Below are 22,896 nucleotides of genomic sequence, written 5' to 3'. Positions count from 1 at the left end.
TGATAAAACGGTTTTCCAGATTAGGCGATGGGTTCTCTTACCCATCGAGGACAGTTGCTCTGTAACGTGGATAGTGTTTGATTCTTGGGGTTAGTGTCTTTGGTTGGTTATTCTGCCCAGGGGGCTTCCCACCCACTGGGTGAATTTAAGGCACACTGTTTGGGCTGTTCCCTTGGGGCCCTTGGTCCAAGCATGTTAGAGAAGTCTAAGGGACAAAGTGTCTGGTTTGCCTACAAGAACATAGGTAGAAAGAGGAAGATGAACTCCCAGAATGTATATTTCTGGGCCTAGGGGGGCCCAGGCAGGCTAGGAGCAGGGAGAGTGTATATCCCCCAGCCCAGTTGCTCAGTGGGAAAAGGAGGGCAACTGGGCTGGAGGAAGAACGGTATGAAATTGGTCCGGGCAGCGGAGTAGGCTGCTTACAAGGTACCTGGTCCGGAAATGCGCCAGAAACCAGCCCACACCAGTGGCCCAAACCCTGGAGCCTGGTAAGGCGTCGGCCTGCTGCAATCAGGACATTTCATGGGGTGTGTCTACTTTCAAACTGAAAGGAGGAAATGAATTTGTTTCCAGGATTCGGGTGGAAACCAAGGCGCGAATCCACACCCCACCCATAAAGTAGTCTGTAATGCTTGGGGGACTACTGGAAATAGTGTATCTTCTAGCCTCAAAAAAGATTTATGTAGAGCAGTTTCCCCCTTGGAAGGCTCAGCTGCCCGACCTGGGAAGAGATTCCACTGACAGCTATAGGAGAGAAACTCATCGGCTTTAACTGGGGTTGCAGCTGCCAGCGGGAGCTGAAGACAGACTGTCACTCGGAAGCTAATTCAGCAGAGAGCAGATCTCTCTCTTCTCTCTCTCTCCTCTCTCTCTCTCTCATCTAAGAGCTGGTCCCAAGAATGGGTGGAGTCTTATCCAGCTTCAGCTCCCCGCCTGCGGACATGAGGAAGCTACAGGAAAGATCTTGGAAGTTTTACTAGGACACACGGATCAGTTTGCAAAAAAGTCCGCTGGGACAGAGGAGAAACTTCACCCTTTCCTTCCAACCCCAGCTGTTGAGAGCCGAGGCACGACTTTGAGATGAAACGGTTTCCAAATGCAACTCGTTGCACGTTCGCCAGTTTGGGCGGGCGGGGGAGGGCAGGGGTTTCTTTGGCTGTAAATAAAGTGAGTGGGGGGGAAAGCAAGCCTGTATTTTGAATGCCCAACCTCAGAGCCCAACCTCACACGTGCCCTGAGGATCTGTCTACAGTTTGGGAGGTTCCAGGTTAGAGGAAATCCCTCCTTTCTTAGCAGCCCAATAAGAGAGTGACATCAGGCAGAAGACATCAGCCTAAGCACCAACTGTCTAGACCAAGGCTGGCATAGCCAGAGAGCTGCCAGTGCTTTCGCTCTGAGGTTGATCTCTTCAACCTCTTCCCCTCTCCTCTTTCATTGACAAAAAAAATCAAACCATTACAATAAATAAAAATGGAAAGAACATTTAAAATACAACACAAACAAATGAGAGCCCGTCCACCCCACGACCCGACCCTCCACTCCCCAAACGGATGAGATGTGTTTCTGAAACGGCCTCCGCTTCGGTAGAGGCCTGTAGTGTGTGCCCCGGGGTGGGGCAGAACGGAGAGGGTCTCCATCCAGTTGTGACATGGGAAGTCACCCGTGGCCACCACAGGGCAGCAGGCGGAGAGAGGAAGGCCCGCTACCGCCGCTCCTCTGAGCCAGCCATGCGGGTAAGACAGGGGTCCCGCTGCCCAGTGAGGGTAGGGAAAGAAGATGCCCAGACCCGGGACCCGGAAGATGGCCACTGGAGAGGTGTAGGGCAGGGAAAGCAGGGGGATGCCGTCTCTGATTAACCTTGACATCCTCCCAACTGGGGCCCTGGGCAGCTTGGACTGGGGTGGCGGGTCCATCCCAGATCCGGGCTCCTTTCCCGGAAGGAGGAGACAGGTCCTCCTGGGCCCGAGGATGACTTCCAGGGGCAGCCCACTGAACGATGCAGGCTACCCTGGCGGGCTCTCTCTACAGCAGGGAGGTGTCAGGCCAGGCCAGGCCCGGGGCCCTCCGGCCGGATGTCTCCACAGACTCGTCGGCCCAGTGCTCGTGGTTCCTTTGGGTTTCTAGCGAAGGGAAGGAGGCACTTAGTAGATTGTGCAGAATTAGCGTGGGTTTTAAGGGAAGGAAGGAGACCCGGGCCCGAATTCGCTTGGCCCTCCGGCACCTCTGTTTTCGAGGTGATGGATCGTGCCCCGGCCCCCCTCCCACCCCGGGGTCGGGCTGCTCCTGCCGGTCTTGCGTGGCCGCGGGGGTCTCCGCGGGGAGCCCTTCAGTATTCTCTGGGGTTCAACAGGAGGCTCTCCCTGAGACATTTGAGCTGCTCCTCCCCGAGTTTGATCTTCTCCTCGAGCTCCCGCTGCTCGATGATGAGCGCCGACTTCATCTTCACAAAGTGCTGATAGTCCTGGAGCTGCCCCTGCAGCAGGTAGCGGGACACCATGCCGAACACGGCCTTCTCTCGCCGATCCACGTGCTCTTTCAGCTCCTTGGCATCCTCCAACTGCTCCGTCAGCTGACGCTTCTTCTCCATCAGTGTGAGCTGCGGGACAAGGGCAGAGGTCAGGGCCCGGTCCCTGCTCTCCCTCGTTTCCGTGTACCGTGTTAGGTCAGTCAGGTGATTGTATTCATTGAGCGCTTACTGTGTGCAGAGCACTGCACTAAGCGCTTGGGAGAGGACAATACCACAATAAACAGACACATCCCCTGCCCACAACAAACTTATTCTAGAGGGGGAGATGAACATCAATACAAAAAAATTACAAATATACATATATGTGCAAATATATACAATGTATATATACAATATATATGCAAATATATAATATATATTATATGAAAATAATTTATAAATAAATAGTTAAGTGCCATTAGATGCAAGCCTGTAAGCTCATTGTGGGCAGGGAATGTGTCTGTTTATTGTTGTACTGTCCTCTCCAAAGCACTTACTACAGTGCTCTGCACACAGTAAGCGCTCAAATACAATTGACTGATCAGTTTGGGGCTCAGCCACATTAGGTGCCTAATAAATAATGATTCACACTGGATTCATCTTATGATTATTAATGATAGTGGTTTTTGTTAAGTGTGCACTATGTGCCCAGCACTGTGCTAACCACTGGGATAGATGCAATCAGAAAAGACATAGTCCCTGTCCCACCTGGCGTTCACAGTCCAAGAGAGAGGAAGACCAGACAATGAATCCCCATTTTATAGATGAGATAACCGAGGCCTAGAGAGGTTAAGTCATTTGCCCAAGGTCACCCAGGAGGAGCTGGGATTAGAACACAGGTCCCCTGACTCCCCAAGCCCTTAATCAATCAATCAAACAGTGGTATTTATTGAGTGCTTATTATGTACAGAGCACTGTATGAAGCGCCAGGGAGAATACGACACAATGGAGTCTGTGGATATGAACCCTGCCCCAAAGGACCTTAAGTCTACAGGGGGTGACAGATATTAAAATAAATTATCTATATGTACATAAGTGTTATGGGGCTGAGGGTGGGATGAATATTAAGTACCTAAAGTGTAGAGATCCAAGGGCAGAGGTGAGGCAGAAGGGAGAGAGAGCAGGGGAAATGTGGACGTAGTCAGGGAAGGTCTCTTGGAGGAGATATGATTTTAGGATGGCTTTGAAGGTGGGGTGTTGGATATGAAGAGGGAGGGGGTTCCAAGCCAGAGGGATGACATGGACGAGGGGTCACCGGCAAGACAGAGGACATCGAGGTACCGTGATGTTCCACTAGAACACGCTGCTTCCCTTTCCTCTACATTTTGATCCACTGATGTTTTAGGTTTAAGAGAAGCTGAGTTTAAAGCAAACTCTGCTGGAGGGCGGGCAGAAGTGGTGGAAACTCAGCCCTCCCCAGTTCAACTCCATCTCCAATGCCCTTCCTGAGGCGGAACATCCCCACGTCACACCCCCACTGCCACCTCCTTTCCCGACCCGGAGCGTTCCCGCTCCTGACGTGCTCTGTGCTCAAAGAGTCAGGGATAGAAGTTGCTCCCACGCCCTCTCGGAATCCTCCGTGGCTTTGCTCGCTGTGGACAGGGAATGGGTCTGTTTATTGTTATACTGTACTCTCTCACGGGCTTACTACAAGGCTCTGCATAAGGTAAGTGCTCAATAAATACGATCAAATGAATGAATACTGTCTTTTAAGGTTTCATCAATCCCGATGTGTGTCTCCAATCCTTTCTCCCCACTAAAAACCCTTATATTGTGAGTACCCACCAAGGGGGAAGAGTCCATATCTAATTCCCACCGTGTATACTCTCCCAGAGCTTAATACAGTGTTCTGCACACAATAAGGGCTTTATAAATACCACTACTACTAGTGTGCCAGTCCAGCCTGGCACCGCCCTAATTCCTGATCCTGGTTCTGGGGCAAAGACCGCCTTCCCCCTTAAGCTCCACTTCCACATTCAACTGTTTTTTGTACCAAAGCGGGCTCTCACCAGAGACGGAATTCACCCTGCTATATTGGCTCACCCAGGGTAGCTCCAGGAGCTGGAGAAGCAGCATGGCCTAGTGGAACAAGCACGGGCCTGGGAATCAGAGGACCTGGGTTCTAATCCTGGCTCTGCCACTTGCCTGCTGGGTGATTTTAGGAAAATCACTTAACTCCTCCGTGGCTCAGTTTCCTCCTCTGTAAAATGGGAATTAAATACACTTGATCTCCTACTTTGACTGTGAGCCTGATGAGGAACAGAGACTAATACTATTACTACTACTAAATAACAATAATAATAGTGGTATTTAGGCATTCACTATGTGCCCAGCACTGTACTAAGTGCTGGAGTAGGTACAAGATCATCAGGTCCCACTCGGGGCTCACAGTCTAGTAGAGAAGCAGCGTGGCTCAATGAAAAGAGCAAGGGCTTTGGAGTCAGAGGTCCTGGGTTCAAATCCCGGCTCTGCCAACTGTCAGCGGTGTGACTTTGGATAAGTCACTTAACTTCTCTGGGCCTCAGTTACCTCATCTGTAAAATGGGGATTAAAACTGTGAGCCCCCCGTGGGACAACCTGATCACCTTGTAACCTCCCCAGCGCTTAGAACAGTGCTTTGCACATAGTAAGCGCTTAACAAATACCATCATTATTATTAAGAGGGAAAACAGGTAACAAATCTTCATTTTGCAGAAGAGGGAATTTAGGCACAGAGAAGTGAAGTAGCTTCCCTAAGGACACACAGCAGGTAGGAGGAAGAGCTGGGATTAGAATGCAGATCTTCTGACACCCTAAGGCTGTGTTCTTTCCACGAGGCCACGCTATTGAATCAGACCTGATTATCTCCAGCACTTAGTATGGTGCTCGGCACACAGTCAACACTTAAATACTATTGTTTATTATTATGATGATCAGTATTAGTATTATTAATAATACACTGGCTTTGGAGTCAAAGGTCATGGGTTCAAGTCCCGGCTCCACCAATTGTCAGCTGTGTGACAACTTCTCTGTGCCTCAGTTACCTCATCTGTAAAATAGGGATGAAGACTGTGAGCCCCCCGTGGGACAACCTGATCACCTTGTCACCTCCCCAGCACGTAGAACAGTGCTTTGCACATAGTTAGTGCTTAATAAGTGCCATTATTATTATTATTATTACTAATTATTTTATATAACAGTAATAACAACAACAACTTCTCTGTGCCTGTTACCTCGTCTGTAAAATGGGGACTAAAACTGTGAGCCCCACGTGGAACAGCCTGATTGCCTGGGTCCACTCCAGCGCTTGGAGCGGTGCTTGGCACATAGTAAGCATTTAACAATACCATCATTATTGTCCTACTGAGAGCTCACCTCCTCCAGGAGACCTTTCCAGACTGAGCCCCCTTTTTCCTCTCCTCCTCCCCTCCCCATCGCCCCTCCCGCCCTACCTCCTTCCCCTCCCCACAGCACGTGTATATATCTGTACGTATTTATTACTCTATTTATTTTACTTGTACATAGTGACTACTCTATTTTATTAATGACGTGCATATAGCTATAATTCTATTTATTCTGATGGTTTTGACACCTGCCTACATGTTTGGTTTTGTCCGTTTCCCCCTTCTAGACTGTGAGCTCGTTGTTGAGTAGGGACCGCCTCTATACGTTGAGGACTTGTACTTCCCAAGCGCTTAGTACAGCGCTCTGCACACAGTAAGCGCTCAATAAATACGACAATGAATGAATGAACTCCTCGAGGCCTGCCCGTCTTGGTCCCACTAGACGGGCAACCCTGGTTGTCCCGCGCCTCCCCTCTCCACCTCGGCACCTCGGCGTCCCATCCCGTACCTTCTCCTGCGCGGATTCGGGATCCAGGCCGTTGAGGGCGTTCTCCACCCTGGCCAGTCGCCCGGACAGGGAAAGCAGCAGGTTGACCACCTTGTCCAGGTCCCCGATGAACAGGCGGAACTTGTCAAACTCGTTGGACTTGCACACGGTCTTGAGGGCCGCCTCCACTTCCTCACCCAGGGCGGCGTTGGCGCCCATGTCTTCCTGAAGGCCTCGCTGGGCCTCCTGGAGCACGGACAGCTTCCGGCCGATGCTCTCGATGAGCTGCACCTGGAGGGGTGGTCGTGAACGAGGAGACGGGATCACAGAGTGGCAGGATTTCCCGGGTTTTTCATGCCAGTGCCGGGGGAACCTGGAGCAACCCTGGGAGCTTCCTGCTTGGGGAAACTTTGGTGGAAAAGCTCTCCTCTACGGCGATGATGACGATTTAAAGGGAAAGGGGGCTCAGTGCTTGCTGAGCACGTCCAAGAGTGAAGCAGATCAGCACCGTCGCCTCAGCCCCGACTGGGGTCTCCTCTTCCCCTACCCTTGAGGCGGAAGGAACGAGGGAAGATCATCATCAATCGTATTTATTGAGCGCTTACTATGCGCAGAGCACTGTACTAAGCGCTTGGGAAGTCCAAATTGGCAACATATAGAGACAGTCCCTACCCAACAGTGGGCTCACAGTCGAAAAGGGGGAGACAGAGAACAAAACCGAACATACTAACAAAATAAAATAAATAGAATAGATATGGACAAATAAAATAAATAAATAAATAAATAAATAGAGTAAAAAAATGTCTACAAACATATATACATATATACAGGTGCTGTGGGGAAGGGAAGGAGGTAAGATGGGGGGATGGAGAGGGGGACGAGGGGGAGAGGAAGGAAGGGGCTCATTTTTGAAGATGAAGCAGCATAGCCTGGTGGAAAGAGCACGAGCCTGGGAGTAAGAATAACCTGGGTTCGAATCCCAGCTCTGCTGTGTGACCTTGGGAAAGTCACTTCAATTCCCTAGGCCTCAGTTACCTCATCTGTAGAATTGGGATAAAGACTGTGAGCCCTACGTGGGACTGTGTCCAACCTGATCAGTGGAAAGAGCACGGGCTTGGGAGTCTGAGGTCAAGGGTTCGAATCCCGCCTCCGCCACTTGTCAGCTGTGTGACCCCGGGAAAGTCACTTCACTTCTCTGTGCCTCAGTTACCTCATCTGTAAAATGGGGATTAATCCAGGGAGCCCCACGTGGGACAACCTCATCACCTTGTACCCCCCAGTGCCTGGAACAGTGCTTTGCACATAGTAAGCACTTAACAAATACCATCATTATTATTATTATTGTATCGACCCCAGCACTTACAACAGTGCTTGACACACAGTAAGAGCTTAACAAATACCATTTTTATTATTATTTTGTGCCCTGCTACATGCGAGTGCAAGGGAGCTAGTTAACTTAAATGTGCCTACCCACACCAACATCCTCGAGGGTGCCAAGGTAGGCCGGATGTCTTGGCATGAGGAGAGCGGTAGTGCCCTCTGGGAGTTTTCAGTAGTGATATGCCAAAGCTGTCACAAACTCTAAAACAGAGAGTCTTTTCTGTCTGGGCTTCCTACAGAGCCACAGGGGGTTCATTTAAAAAAAAATAGTATAAAGGACAGGGAGTTAAAGAACCTAAGGGCTAATTTTAGCATCTTGCGCTTTTGATTGCTGAGTTTAGGGTTTGGCATTGAAGCCTCCACGGGAATAGATGCTGGAAAGGAAAGGGCCAGGAGAAGCAGAAGTGAAGAGTGTTCTTCTGGGGATGCTCCTGGCTCTCCCTGCCCTGCCCCTGGACACGTACAAAAGGGGCTATCGAGAGGCAGGGGACAACCCAACAGTTTGGAAAAGTCGTCAGTCGCCAGAGTCAAGAGCTTGGCTCGGAGACACAGAGTCAGGGCTGCTCCAGGCTTCCCTGCCCCTGGGGGATGTTTCCTCCACCATGCTGCCAGCCCACAGGCAGTCAGTCAATCCTATTTATTTAGCGCTTATTCATTCATTCGATCATATTAATTGAGCACTTACTCTGTGCAGAGCACTGTACTAAGCACTTGCAAAGTACAATTCGGCAACAGAAACGATCCGTACCCAACAACAGGCTCACAGTCTGCTTAGAACACTGTATTCAGCCCTTGGGAGAGTACATTATAACAATATAACAGACACATTCCCTGCTCACAACGAGCTTACTATCTAGAGTCAGTGCATGAAAAAAGACCGTTCTCCTGGTTTCCATTCCCATGGGTATCCCAGAAACCCAGTCATGGAGCACTCCCGTAGGAAATAACTGCTCCCCCAGCACTTAGTACAGTGCTCTGCACACAGTAAGTCCTTAATAAATAAGATTGAATGAATGTCTCCTCCAAGAGGCCTCCCTTCCCAGACTAAACCCCACTTTTCCTCATCTCCCACTCCCTCCCGTGTCATCCTGACTTGCTCCTTTTATCTTCCCTCCTCCTCCCAGCCTCCCAGCACTTATGTACATATCTGTGAGCCCTGTGACCATCTCTATATGTCTCCAACTTGTACTTCCCAAAAGCTTAGTACAGTGCTCTGCGCACAGTAAGCGCTCAATAAATACGATTGAATGAATCTGTCATTTTATTTATTTGTATTGATGTCTGTCTCCCCTCCTCTAGAACGTAAGCTCATTGTGGGCAGGGAATGTCACTGTTTATTGTAGTACTGTACTTTCCCAAGCGCTTAGTACAGTGCTCTGCACACAGTAAGTGCTCAATAAATATGATTGAGTGAATCAAAGGAAATACACATGCTTCTGACTTACAGGCTCTGAGTTAGGCAGCGCAGAGCTAGGAGGCTACAAAATATCATTGAATGTTATTGAGAAACTGCTTCTCTGGCTCTCCCCAAATATAAGCATCCCCTCTTCAAACATACAAGCTCCCCTCTTCTATTTGTCTCCCCTGTTAGTTTGCAACTTTCTTGAGGTAGGTCATAGCCCTAACTTCACTGTACTCTCCCAAGGACTAATACAGTGCCCTGCACAGAGAAGGCACTCAATAAATATGACTGATTAATGGACTAAGTCTGTGAATTAACTAATCCAGGATAAAGCTTTTCTCCTCAGCTATCATCATAGTCATAATAATAATTGTGTTTTCTGTCAAGTGCTTACAATGGGCCAAGCACTGTACTAAGCGCTGGGGTACAAACAAAATCAACAGGATTCACATGAGGCTCCCAGTCTAAATAGGAGAAAGAATGTATTGAATCTCCATTTTGCAGATGAGGGAATGGAGGCACAGAGAAGTGAAGTGACTCGCCCAGGGTCTCAAAGCAGACAAGTGGCAGGGCCGGCATTAGAACCCAGCTCCTCTGATTCCCAGGCTTGCGCTTTAGCATCTAACCATGCTGCTTCTCTCGTGTGTTTTTTCTAGTCTGACATTTGAGGGACTCTTTTTATAAGCCATCTTTAGTCTCTGGGTGGAAACTATCTAGAACAGGGAGAAACAATTGGATATAATCCACATTGGATGTCAATAGCCTACAAATCAAGACGACATAACGATACTGGGCAGTATTATCCCAGAATTTCTAACTAACTAACATTACGAGAAAACGGAACGATAACGTTGCCCAGATGCCCTCCAACCCCGACCCCGCCTCTGCCACTTAGGCAATCATAAGGGTTGATACAGGGAGGAGGTAAGATCGGTAGGGAGGGAAGGCAGAGCGACAACAGTAATTAGAAGGGAGAGATGAGAAGCCTATAGAAGACATTCTTCCACACTCAAGCCTTGCAAATAAATACCAAAGGCTTATCAGCCCTCACGGTTTCATTCACTCAATAGTATTTATTGATCGCTTACTGTGTGCAGAGTACACAGTACTCGACCTTCGGCCCAAGTCCTACCTCTGGCCTGGAATGCCCTCCCTCCTCAAATCCGCCAGTCACACTTCCCCCCTTCAAAGCCCTACTGAAGGCTGACCTCCTCCAGGAGGCCTTCCCAGACTAAGCCCCCCTTGCTCTAAGCCTCCCCACAGCACTTGTGTACATATGTACATATCTATAATTCTATTTATTTATATTAATCCCTGCTTTACTTGTTCTGATGTGTATGTGTATCTCTAATTCTATTTATTTATACTGATGCTATTGATGCCTGCTTACTTGTTTTGATGTCGGTCTCCCCCCTTCTAGACTGCGAGCCCGTTGGGGGCAGGAATTGTCTCTCTTTGTTACTGAATTGTACTTTCCAAGCACTAAGTACAGTGCTCTACACACAGTAAGCACGCAACAAATATGACTGAATGAATGAATGAAATGCAGAGCACTGTACTAAGCACTTGATGTCTTCCCAATTCTTCTGCCCCTGTGGTGGTTCACGGGCCGTGTGGTTAAGTGAAATCAGTTCCCTTCTATTCTTACTGAAACTGTTATTCTTTCTCCCTGAATAAATGGCTTCTTGCACAAATGGGTTACCAGGTATTGGTCCAAAACACAGTCGCTTGGACTGTGAATTAATCAACCAATCAATTAATGGTATTTATTGAGTGTTTACTGTGCGCCTCTAGACGGTAAGTTCACTGTGGGCAGGGAAAAGTTAGGCTAACTCTTGTACGGTACTCTCCCAAGCGCTTAGTATGGTGCTCTACACACAGTAAGTGCTCAATAAATGTCATTGATGATGATGCAGAGAACTACACTAAGTGCTTGGGAAAATACAGTACAATAGTGTTGGTAGACAGGACCCCTGCCCAAAGAGAGCTTCAGTCTACAGGAGGAGACATACATTAAAATAAATTACAGACAGGAGAAATAGTAGAATATAAGGATACACACATTAAAGCTAAGGGGCTAGGGTGTGTATTCTTTCCAAACATTTAGTACAGTGCTCCACACCCAGAAAGCACTTAATCAATTCTATAAAAATAAAAATAAATAAATGTCGAAGTCCTTAAGAGGTACACAGCCAAGTGCAGAGGGGAGAGTGAGTTGGGGAAATGAGGGCTTAGTCAGGGAAGGGCTCTTAGAGATGTGATTTTAGGAGGGTTTTTGAAGGTGGGAAGAGTCATGCATTAACCTGGAAAAGATGAGGGTGTTCAAAGGCTTATTATGGTAACATCTCCTCCAAGAAGCCTTCCCTGATTAAGCCCTCTCTTCCTCAGCTCCCTCTCCCTCTGTGACATCTATGCACTTGGATCTGTGACCTTTGGCTATTTGATATTTGGCCCATTCTCAGACCCACTGCATTTATGTACATATCTTAAATTACAAATTATGTATTCGTATTAATGTCTCCCCTTCTAGACGGTAAGCTCATTATGGGCAGGAAACGTGTCTACCTGTTCTGCTGTACTGTACTCTCCCAAGCATTTAATATAGTGTTCTGCACATAGTAAGCGCTCAATAAATGCCATTGATGACGATGATGTTCTCAGCTGGATATATTTCAGGGCAATTGCCACAAGTGATAAATTTCGCTTCTCTTCATCTACCCAACTTTGAAAACTGTTGTTGTTAACTCTAAGCACCAGAAATACGGTTATTCTGTTTTGGGATTACAGCTTCTTCAATTCAGTGTTTAGCGATAACAAGAGGGGCAGTCTTTAAATTTTTCCTGATTTTGAGAAACCTGGTGCTGTCATATTTTGCAACACGTAAAATGAACTGAATGTGCTTAAAATGTCATGGCATCACACATCATCATCATCACCATCATCAATGGTATTTACTGAGCACAATACTATCTGCAGAGCACTGTACTAAGTGCTTGGGATAGTATAATACAACAGAATTAGCATTCATGTTTCCTGCCCAGAAACAGCTTACAATCTAGTGGGGGAGACACATGCTCTTTACTCCAATCTATTAACACTTCCCTTTGTGTCACTGACTTCCTGAGAGAGATAAACTGTGTCTAGCTTTGCCATAAGGGTGAATTTGAAGAGCAGTGTTGCCTAGTGGAAAGAGCACAGGCCTGGGACTCAGGAGAGATGGGTTCTAATCTTGGCTCTGCCACCTGCTTGCAGATGTCAGAACAAATTCTATTCATTCTGATGATTTTGACACTTGTCTATATCATCATCATCATCAACCGTATTTATTGAGCGCTTACTATGTGCAGAGCACTGTACTAAGCGCTTGGGAAGTACAAATTGGCAACATATAGAGACAGTCCCTACCCAACAGTGGGCTCACAGTCTATATGTTTTGTTTTGTTGTCTGTCTCCCCCTTCTAGATTGTGAGCCCATTGTTGGGTCTCTATATGTTGCTGACTTGTACTTCCCAAGTGCTTAGTACAGTGGTCTGCACACAGTCAGTACGCAATAAATACGACTGAATGAATGAATGAATGTGTGACCTTGGGCAAGTCACTTCATTCTCTGGGCCTCAGTTACCTCATCTGTAAAATGGGGATTAAATCCTACTCCCTCTTAGCCTGTGAGACCCATGTGGAACAGGGACTACGTCCAAACTGATTAACTTGTATCTACTCCAGTACTTAGAACAGTGTTTGGCACATAGTAAGTGCTTAACAAGTACCAATATTATGAGCCTCACGTGGCACAGGAGACTGTGTCCAACCCGATTTGCTTGTATCCACCCAGCACTCAATACAGTGCCTGGCACACAGTAAGCTCTTAAGAAATACCATTATTATTATTATTATTATTTTACCTCCCTCATTAGATTGTAAGCTTCTCAAGGGTGGGAAACATGGGTTCTGCTCCTGGCACACTCCCCCGAGTGCTCAATATGGTGCTCTACCCTCAGAACCCTACCTTCTTTTGAGCCAGCTCATGGTCAACTTCCTCCTCTTCCGAACAAGCTTCAGCCACTTCGGGCAACTCCTTCATCTTGATCAGCAACTCCGCTTTCCCAGCCGAGGTGTTGTAATAAGCAGAATATGAGGTGGGGCTCCCAGAGTCGCCCGGGGGAGGTGAGATGGGCTGAAACTCCTGTCTGGGAAACACAAGAGACATTCCTAGAATGTTTCCACTCCTCATCCCTTTCCCAAAAACACCCCTGGGATCCAAGGACCAGGGATTCCAATTCTGGCCCTGCCCCGGTCCTCGGCTGCCGCCCCTCTTACCTCCCAGCTTTCCCTCCTGGGACATTATGGGAAGGCAGGGAAAGAGGAGAACCAGCATGGCGTAGTGAAAAGAGCACGGGCCTGCGAGTCGGGGCACCTGAGTTTTAATCCCAGCTCCACCACGTACCTGCGGGGTGACCTTGGGTAAGTCACTTCACTTCTCTAGACCTCAGTTGACTCATCTGTAAAAAGGGGATTTAATATGTGTTCTCCCTTCTACTTAGCCTGTGGGACCTGATTATCTTTCATGTACCCCAATGCTTAGTACAGTGCTTGGCACATAGTAATAGTAATAATACCACAATTATTATATCACTATTATTAATATTATAGTCATTAATGAAAGGGACTGGAAAACACTTTTTGACAAACACACTAGATCACTGCCAAGAAGCCACATAAAAGGAAAGAACAAGAAGCCCATAAAGATGAGATTTTTTTAACTTGTGTTGAATCATCTCATCTTCATAACCGCCCTTTCTTTGTCTGTTTGAGAGATTTTGCATTTAGAAGTGAATCTGAAAAAACATGGCATACAGCTGCAATTCCACAATAATAACTGAGCCGTTTGCGAAGTGCTTTCCCTGTGCAAAGCACTGGGGTAGACACAAGATCATCAGGTCTGACACTGACCCTCTCCCACATGGAGATCAGAGTCTAAGGGGGAGGAGAACCAGATGCTTATTCCCCATTTTACATTGAGGAAACTGAGGCATAGAGAGGTAAAGTGACTTGCCCAAGGATACATAGCAGGTAAATGGAAGAGCCGGGATGAGAACCCAGGTCCTCTGTTTCCTAGGCCTGTGCACTTTCCACTAAGCCGTGCTGCTTCTCTAATGTCTCCAGATCTTGAAAAACCCTTTAGCCAGCCAAGTTGGGGTGAGCCTCAAATGAGGCTTATAGCACTGGTGCATGACCCCCCTGTAATTCAGGTTTCCCGCAAGCCCCAAAAGGACTGGAGTTCAGGGACCATCTAGATAATCCCATGGGACAACCTGATCACCTTGTAACCTCCCCAGCACTTAGAACAGTGCTTTGCACATAGTAAGTGCTTAATAAATGACATCATTATTATTATTATTATTATTATTATTATTATTATAAGCTCACTGGGGGCAGGGAATGTGTCTACCAGCTCTGTTATGCTGTACTCTCCCAAGTGCTTAGAACAATGCTTTACAAACAGTAATAATAATAATCATAATTATTGTGGTTTTTAAGTACTTACTATGTGCTAGGCACTGTACTAAGCACTGGGATGGATACAAGCAAATCAGGTTGGATACAGTCCCTGTCCCACAGAGGGCTCACAGTATTAATCCCCATTTTACAGATGAGGTAACTGAGGCACAGGGAAGTCAAGTGACTTGCCCAAGGCCACACAGCATGATGAAATAGCGGCTTAAGTACCCTATGCCTGCCCATCTAGATTCTCCACAGAGAGTTCAATCAAGCCTTCAATCAAGCAATCAATTACAACTATAATAATGATGATGGTGGTGGTATTTGTTAAGCTTATTATATGCCAAGCACTGTTCTAAGAGCTGGGGTAGATACAAATTAGTCAGGTTGGATGCTGTCCCTGTCCCACATGGGGATGACATTCTTAATCCTCATTTTACAGATGTGGTAACTGAGGCACAGAGAAATGAAGTGACTTGCCCAAGATCACACAGCAGACAGGTGGTGGAACCACCATTGGAAACCAGGTCCTTCGGGCTCCCAGGCCTGGGCTTTATCCACAAGGCTACACTGCCTGAGTCCTTACTACGTGTGGAGCACTGTACTACGTGCTTGGGAGAGCACAATACAACAGAATTAGTGGACACATTTCCTGCCCTCAAGGAGCTTACTTCGAGGATCCAGAGGGCCGGGTTGGGGGAGGATGGGAGCCCCCAGCAGACCCTCTTCCCCCCAGCCCCAGCTCCTTACCTTTCCTGGGCCACCTCTTCGCTCCTCCTCTCCAACTGGCAGTCCTGCTGAAAGTGGCCTTTCCACTTGTGCTGGCCGCCCGGGGCGAAGAGGTCACCCATGACCTCCGCGGCCGTCACCATGCCGGAAGCCGGGCTCAGGACGCCCGCTAGCGTCCGGTCTCGGCCCACCACATCTCTCATCAGCTCCTCTGAGGTCATGCGGGCTGGGGAGGATCGGCAGCCCAAGGTCAGGAGGCAGCTCTCCACCTCTGCGCTGTCCTGGCTGGAACCGTTGTCCTCGGGAGCTGCACAAGGAGGGAGGAAGCGAGGGGTCACATACAAACACACCCACACACACAACCCCACTCCTCTTTCTCCTTCTCCACCTCCTCTTCCTCCTCCTCCTCCACCACATCCTCTTCTTCTCCTCCTCCACCTTTCTCCACCATCTCCTCCTCCACCTCCTCTTCATTTTCCACCTCCACTACCTCTTCCTTCTCCTCCTCCTCTTCCTCCTCCTCCTCTTCCTCCACCTTTCTCCACCACCTCGTCTTCTTCCTTCTCCACCTTTCTCCACCACCTCCTCTTCTTCCTTCTCCTCCTCCACCTCCTCTTCATTTTCCACCTCCACTACCTCTTCCTTCTCCTCCTCTCCCTCCACCTTTCTCTACCAGCTCCTCTTCTTCCTTGTCCACCACCTTTCTCCACCACCTCCTCTTCAGTTTCCACCTCCACTACCTCTTCCTCCTCCTCCTCTTCCTCCACCTTTCTCCACCACCTCTTCTTCCTTCTCCACCACCTCCTCTTCTTCCTTCTCCTCCTCCACCTCCTCTTCATTTTCCACCTCCACTTCCTCTTCCCCCTTCTGCTCTACCCCTTCCACTTCCTCCAACCTCCACCGCCTCCTCCTCTTCCACATCCTGTCCATCACCTCCTGCTCCCTCCTCCTTCTCATCCTAGGACCCAACATCGTCCCGGGCCCCGGCACCAAACCATAGGCAGAGAACTCACGGAGGCTGGAGGGGCTGAGTCGCTGCGTCTCGGGGCTCCAGTGGAGCGGGCGATACTGAACCTCCTGAGGGAGCAGGGTCTGGGCCCAGCTGGCCTCCGCTCTTGGCTCTTCCTTGACTAATGCTTCAGGCCTTTTGGAAGAGAAGGGAGAAAAAGGAGACATTAACTTTCAGTGATTCAGCCTGGGGATTAACCACTCCATTCCAGTCTCCACCACTTGTCCGTGGTGTGACCCTGGGCAAGTCTTTAGCTTCTCAGTGCCTCTGTTTCCTCAGCTATAAAACGGGGATTCAACTGTTCTCCCTCCTACTTAGAGCAGGGCCCCCTGTGGGACAGGGACTGTGTCCCATCTGATTATCTTGTAACTACTGCAGAGCTTGGCACAAAATAAGAGCATAACAAATGCCCCAATTATTAAACATCCCCTTAGTTCCCCCCTCTGCCTTGCTGCCCAGCCTCTGATTATTTTCGGGTATGCCATCTAGCAGGGCCCGGGGGAAGAGAACAAAGGTCCAATTCCTATGTCGGGTTCGCTCCTCGCTGGCAACTCCTGGGCAGAAGACGTTGAAATCAAGGATCGATGTAAAGTTTTGGGGTGTCTGGTTTCCATTTCATCTTCCTCCCTGTTAGAATGGCCAGCTGATACCTGGTTACATTCTGACTGAAGTTACAACCCCAGAAACCAACAGTATCCTGTTCCACTAACGCCCTCTCTCCAGCTGGGCCTAATCCAGATGTTACAAAGACTACGATTCCCCAGGCACCAAACAAACTGCAGTCACCCAGTCCCCATACCACCTTGCACCATGCACGGCACGTCTTTCTGGTCCCCGGCTAGGAGTGAATTTACGCCTTAAAGGAGGAGACCAGAGAGCACTTGTCTCAAGCACTCTGGCATGTGCAAATACCAGTTTGGGAAAAGTTTATGAGTTCTGCTTCAAAGCACTTATAGCTTCTGTAATTTTTTTCAAAACTGAAATGCATGTCTCTGTTAGAAGAAGGCTGCAGTTTAGTTTCCCTTTAATCGAAACACATCTTGCTTCCCTGACAGCGGGGTCTAGCGGAAAGAGTATGGGCCTGGGTTCTAACTGCAGCTCTGTCACTTGTCTGCTGTGGGACCTTGAGCAAGTCACTTCACTTCTCTATGCTTTAGTTACGACACATATTTTGACCTTTTCAAAACTCCGAGTTGATCTTTTTATGGTATCTGTTAAGCGCTTACTATGTCCAAGACTGTTCTAAGCATTGGGGTAGGTACAGGTTAATTAGGTCAGACACAGTCCCTGTCCCACATGGGATTCACAGCCAAGTAGGAGGGGGAACAGGTATTCCCATTTTACAGTTGAGGATGCTGAGGCACAGAGAAGTGAATTGACTTGCCCAAGGTCACACAGCAAGCAATTGGCAGAGCCAGCATTAGAACTAAGATCCTTCTGACTCTCAGGCCATACTCTCTCCACTAGGCCATGCTACTTGTCCCTCTCAGGACAGAGATGGTCTCCAGGATATGTGGGAGAAAGCAGAGCTATGGAGTAGTCCAGTAATTATGTCAGGATCCACCCAGCAAGTCAGCGAGAGGTAAAGTCTCAACTCCTAATTCCTAAAGGACATGGCTTTCTCGGAAGTCAACTGAAGAGTGACTAAATCACTTCAAATTTCAGCAACTGTTTAACCAACCAGCCCATAGATTGTTCAAGAATACTGCTGTTGGCTCCTGCACCCATAAACTGGGCTGTGTTAAGACTGATATTTTCCCTTCCATGTCCTTCTCATTCTGTTTTATCTGCAGAGTTAGTTAAGAGGTACCCAGGAACACTGGCTTTCTTCTGTCTGGACAAGGACACAGAAGCGGATGAGAAGGAGTTGGAGGTTGATCGGAGGCAGAGAGAAGGAACACTCTCATCTCACCCTCCCCAGCGATCATGGACACTGAACTGGGGAATCGTAAGAGTCCATTTAGAGGAGTGAGATATCATCTCCATATCATCTCCCCGCTAAGGATCACTTCTGGGAAGAAACGGAGCTGTGTGGGAAGAACACAGGCCTGGGATTCAGGGGACTTTTTTTAAAAATGGTATTCAGTGCTTACTATGTGTACAACACTGTTGTGAGTGCTGGGGTAAGCACATGAGTAAATTAGGTTGGACTCGATTTCTGTCCCGCATGGGGCTCACATTCTAAGCAGGAGGATTAATAGGACCTTCCTTTACCTGTAATTTATTTTAATGGTCATTTCCCCAGTTAGGCTGCAAAATCCCTGAGGGCAGGGATAGTGGCTACCAACTGCACTGTACTTTCTCAAGCTCTTAGTTCAGTGCTCTGCCCAAAGTAAGCACTCAATCGATACCACTGATTGAGTGGCATCTCTAGAAGCTCTGGTTAGCCCCAGGTGGATGACTCTAAGCCCCGGGAGGGACAGGGACTGGGTCCAACCTAATTAACTTACACCAACCCCAGCGCTTAGAAGTGTTTGACAGATGGTAGGAACTTAATGAATACCACAAAAAAGAAAATCTTGGACATCGAGAGACCTCCCAGGATGAGGCCTCCAATCTGGGAGCTAGGTTAGACCCAGAATGGACCGGCCCCCGGCTCCGCTACCGAAGGCTTGCTATTGGCTGACCCAGGCATGGGGTACTAATTCATTCATTCAGTCAGTCATATTTATTGGGGGCTTACTATGTGTAGAGCACTGTATTAAATGCTTGGGAGAGTACAGTACAGCAGAACAGGTACACACGTTTCCTGCCCATAATGAGCTTACCGTCTAGAAGGGGAGAGAGACATTCATATGAATACATAATTTGTAATTTAAGATATGTACATAAATGCAGTGGGTCCGAAAATGGGCCAAATATCAAATAGCCAAAGGTCACAGATCCAAGTGCATAGGTGACACAGAGGGAGAGGGAGCCGAGGAAGAGAGGGCTTAATCAGGGAAGGATTCTTGGAGGAGATGTGCCTTCAACAAGGCTCTGAAGGATGGGGAGAGTAGTTGTCTGTCGGATTTGAGGATGGAGGGCATTCCAGGCCAGAGGTAGGATGTGGGCTAGGGGTCAGCGGCAAGATAGGTGAGATGGAGGCACAGTGAGAAGGTTAGCACCAGACGAGTGAAGTGTGCGGGCTGAGTTGTAGAAGGAGAGAAGTGAAGTGAGGTAGGAGGGGGCAAGATGGTGGACTACTTTAAAGCCAATGGTGAGGAGTTTTTGTCTGATGCAGAGGTGGATGGGCAACGGGTTGGCATGCCCTGAAACAATCGGCATCATAGCTGGTTTATATATGTTTGCATGTATTTATTACTCTATTATTTATTTATTTATTTTATTGGTACATATTTATTCTATTTATTTTATTTTGTTAAAATGTTTTGTTCTGTTCTCTGTCTCCCCTCTCTAGACTGTGAGCCCACTGTTGGGTAGGGACCGTCTCTATATGTTGCCAACTTGTACTTCCCAAGCGCTTAGTACAGTGCGCTGCACACAGTAAGCGCTCAATAAATATGATTGAATGAATGAATGAATGAATGGTTTAGGGGGGTATCTTTGCCTACTGGGCTTTTCACTTTTCACTTTCCTGTAGACCGTAAGCTCTTTGTGGGTAGGCAATGTATCTACCAATTCTGTTGCATTGTTCTCTTAGTACAGTATCCTGCACACAGCACATGCTCAATAAAAACCACTGATTGATGATGGATTTGTTCTGGCAAATGCCATAGCCAAAGGGTCAACGGTCATTCATGGTTGCCCAGGGGTGTGGAGGGAAGATCACAACGTGACTTTCCCTCTTCATCCCCGGTTAACAGAAACCGTCTGGAACCGACCCTGCCCAGTGACTCGGGGTGCAACCCATTGGCAGTACCCTCAAATCCTCTGGGCCCAGGCCCCTCCTCTGGAAAACGGAGAGGAAGCTGACTTGCATCCCAGGTCTTTTAATTTTATTTTTTAAATAAAGCACCTCATGCTTGGGGAGAGAGAGAAAAGTGATAAAAGCAGAACCCAATCAGGAGAGGGGAGAGGCGGCCCTCCGCCGGCTGAAGGGCAAGAACAGGAATCGGGAGGTTTGGGTGAAAACACTTCAGTCACGGGAGACAAAAGTCCTTTGAACTCATTCCTAACAGGACCGACCTCTGCTAGCAAATCCTGTCCGCCCACGCGAGGCTGAACTGAAGATCAATTCAATGGAGACTAGCTTAAGTCAATAAAAAGAAACAATAAAATAGATGAAAATCAAATAGCAACAAGACTCAGACTCCCCCAGTGTAAAATATTGGAAAGAAAATATTTATCTGAATACTTGCCCCGGGCCCTAGAATGCTACAAGCTGTATTTGTCTTCAAGCCAGGATGGGTGGGTCCCCTCTCTTGAAGGAAGGAAGGCAAACTTACCTCAGGCGCCTGGGGTTTGGGAATTTGAAGCCAAGAGGGAAGTTAATAATTATACGAATAATTTTCAAGAGGTCCCTGGTTCTTATCCAGATGTCCCCTCTGAGACTTGTGGATTTATGCAATTGGATGGCATTTGATATTTGCCCCACCCTCAACTTCACAGTGCTTATGCATGTATCTTTCAATTACATATTGTAAATTACTTATTTATATTAACATCTACCTCCCCCTCTAGATTGTAAGCTCATTATGAGCAGGGAAGGTGTCTGCTAATTCTGTTGTGTGGTACTTTCTCAAGCGCTTAGCACAGTGCTCTGCACAGAGAAAGCGCTCAATAAATACCACTGGTTGGTGGATGAATAATTATGGCCTTTATTAAGTGCTCACTCTGTGTCAAGCACTGTTCTAGCATTGGGGTAGATACAGGTTAATGAGGTTGGACAATCTCTGTCCCACATGGGGCTCCCAGTCTAAATGATGGGGGGAGAGCAAGAATTGAATCCCCACTTTAGAGATGAGGAAACTGAGGCACAGAGAAGTGAAACGGCTTGCCCAAAGTCACATGGCAGGCAAGAGGCCGAGCCAAGATGAGAACCCCAGAAGACCCCTTGGGAGTCTTCTGAATCCCAAGCTCTTTCCGCTAAGGCCACACAGCTCCTCAAGGATGGACAGGCAGAGTTTGGGACAGAAAGAGCCCTGCCCACTACCCCCAACCCCACAGGTCTTTGTTGAGTTGAATCAGAAGGACCTGGGTTCTAATCCTGGCTCCGCCCCTCGTCAGCTGTGTGACTTTGGGCAAGTCACTTCACTTCTCTGGGCCTCAGTTCCCTCATCTGTAAAATGGGGATTAAGGGTGTGAGCCCCATTTGGAACAGGGACTGTGTTCAACCTGATTAACTTATATCTACCCCAGTGTTTAGAACAGTGAGTGCTTAACAAGTGAGTGAGTGAGTGACACATAGTGAGTGCTTAACAAGTACCATTATTATTATCATTATTATTATCACTGTCTCCGGTGGCCAGGAGTCAGGGGGATACTGGAGAAACCTTATGGCATACTGGACAGAGCGTGGGTCTGGGAGTGAGACGGTCACGAATTCTAACCCTGGCTCTGCCACTAGTCTGCTGTGTGACTTTGGATGGTAGTGCCGTCAACAGCGATGGGAAAGTCAGGGAGAGGGCAGGGTTTCGGAGGGAAGATAAGGAGTTCGGTTTTGGACATATTGAGTTTTAGATGGCGGGCAGACATCCAGATGGAGATGTCTTGAAGGCAGGAGGAGACACGAGCCTGAGGGGAGGGAGAGAGAGCAGGGGAAGAGATGTAGATTTGGGTGTCAGCAGCGTAGAGGTGATAGTTGAAGCCGTGGGAGCGAATGAGTTATGCCATTCTATGACCCGCCAGCAAAAGTAAGTCACATGCATCCAACCAGGTCTCATTAGCAGCATCTCTGAGAAGCAGCGTGGCTCAGTGGAAAGAGCATGGGCTTCGAAGTCAGAGGTCATGGGTTCAAATCCCAGCTCCACCAATTGTCAGCTGTGTGACTTTGGGCAAGTCACTTAACTGCTCTGTGCCTCAGTTACCTCATCTGTAAAATGGGGATTAAGAGTGTGAGCCCCCCGGGGGACAACCTGATCACCTTGTAACCTCTGCAATGCTTAGAACAGTGCTTTGCACATAGTAAGTGCTTAATAAATGCTATCATCATCATCACCTTGGGCAAATCACTTCATTTCGTCTCAGGTACCTGATCTTTAAAATGGCGACTGAGACTGTGAGCCCCAAGTGGGACAGGGACTGTGTCCAGCCTAAATTGCTTGTATTCACCCGAGTGCTTAGTTCAGTGCCCGGCACGTAGTGAGCACTTAACAAATACTATTACGGCATAGTAGGTAGAGCATAGGCCCGGGAGTCAAAAGGCTATGAATTCCAATCCCGGCTCCACCACTTGTCTGCTATGGGACCTTGGGCAAGCAACTTCACTTCTCTGGGCCTCAGTTCCCTCATCTGTAAAAGGGATTGAGACTCTGAGCCCCGCATAGATCAGTAATTGTGTCCAACCCAATTTGCTTGCATCCACTTCAACGCTTAGTACAGTGCCTGCCACACAGTAAGCTCTTTATAAATACCATTATTATTATTATTATTATCGTCATCGACCCCAGCGCTTAGAAC

General features: G+C 48.0%; 1 protein-coding gene across 1 annotated transcript in view; it reads right to left on the bottom strand.

Moving 5' to 3' along the window:
• Positions 1-2,323: 2,323 nt before the first annotated feature.
• SHROOM4 (shroom family member 4) overlaps positions 2,324-22,896 on the bottom strand; it is a 191,942-nt gene continuing 171,369 nt past the window's right edge. Inside the window, exons 7-11 of the mRNA XM_038747855.1 lie at positions 16,340-16,470; positions 15,348-15,633; positions 13,105-13,285; positions 6,338-6,607; positions 2,324-2,596 (exon numbers count right to left, since the gene is read on the bottom strand). Of these exons, the coding sequence (XP_038603783.1) occupies positions 2,327-2,596; positions 6,338-6,607; positions 13,105-13,285; positions 15,348-15,633; positions 16,340-16,470 (1,138 nt within the window). The 3' untranslated portion in view covers positions 2,324-2,326. The remainder of the gene's footprint in view (positions 2,597-6,337; positions 6,608-13,104; positions 13,286-15,347; positions 15,634-16,339; positions 16,471-22,896) is intronic.

The sequence above is a fragment of the Tachyglossus aculeatus genome, chromosome 6 (assembly GCF_015852505.1).
Source record: "Tachyglossus aculeatus isolate mTacAcu1 chromosome 6, mTacAcu1.pri, whole genome shotgun sequence".
In the NCBI taxonomy this organism is placed as follows: Eukaryota; Metazoa; Chordata; class Mammalia; order Monotremata; family Tachyglossidae; genus Tachyglossus; species Tachyglossus aculeatus.
Note: the sequence above shows the minus strand (reverse complement) of the source record. Positions and strands in the feature narration are given on the sequence as shown.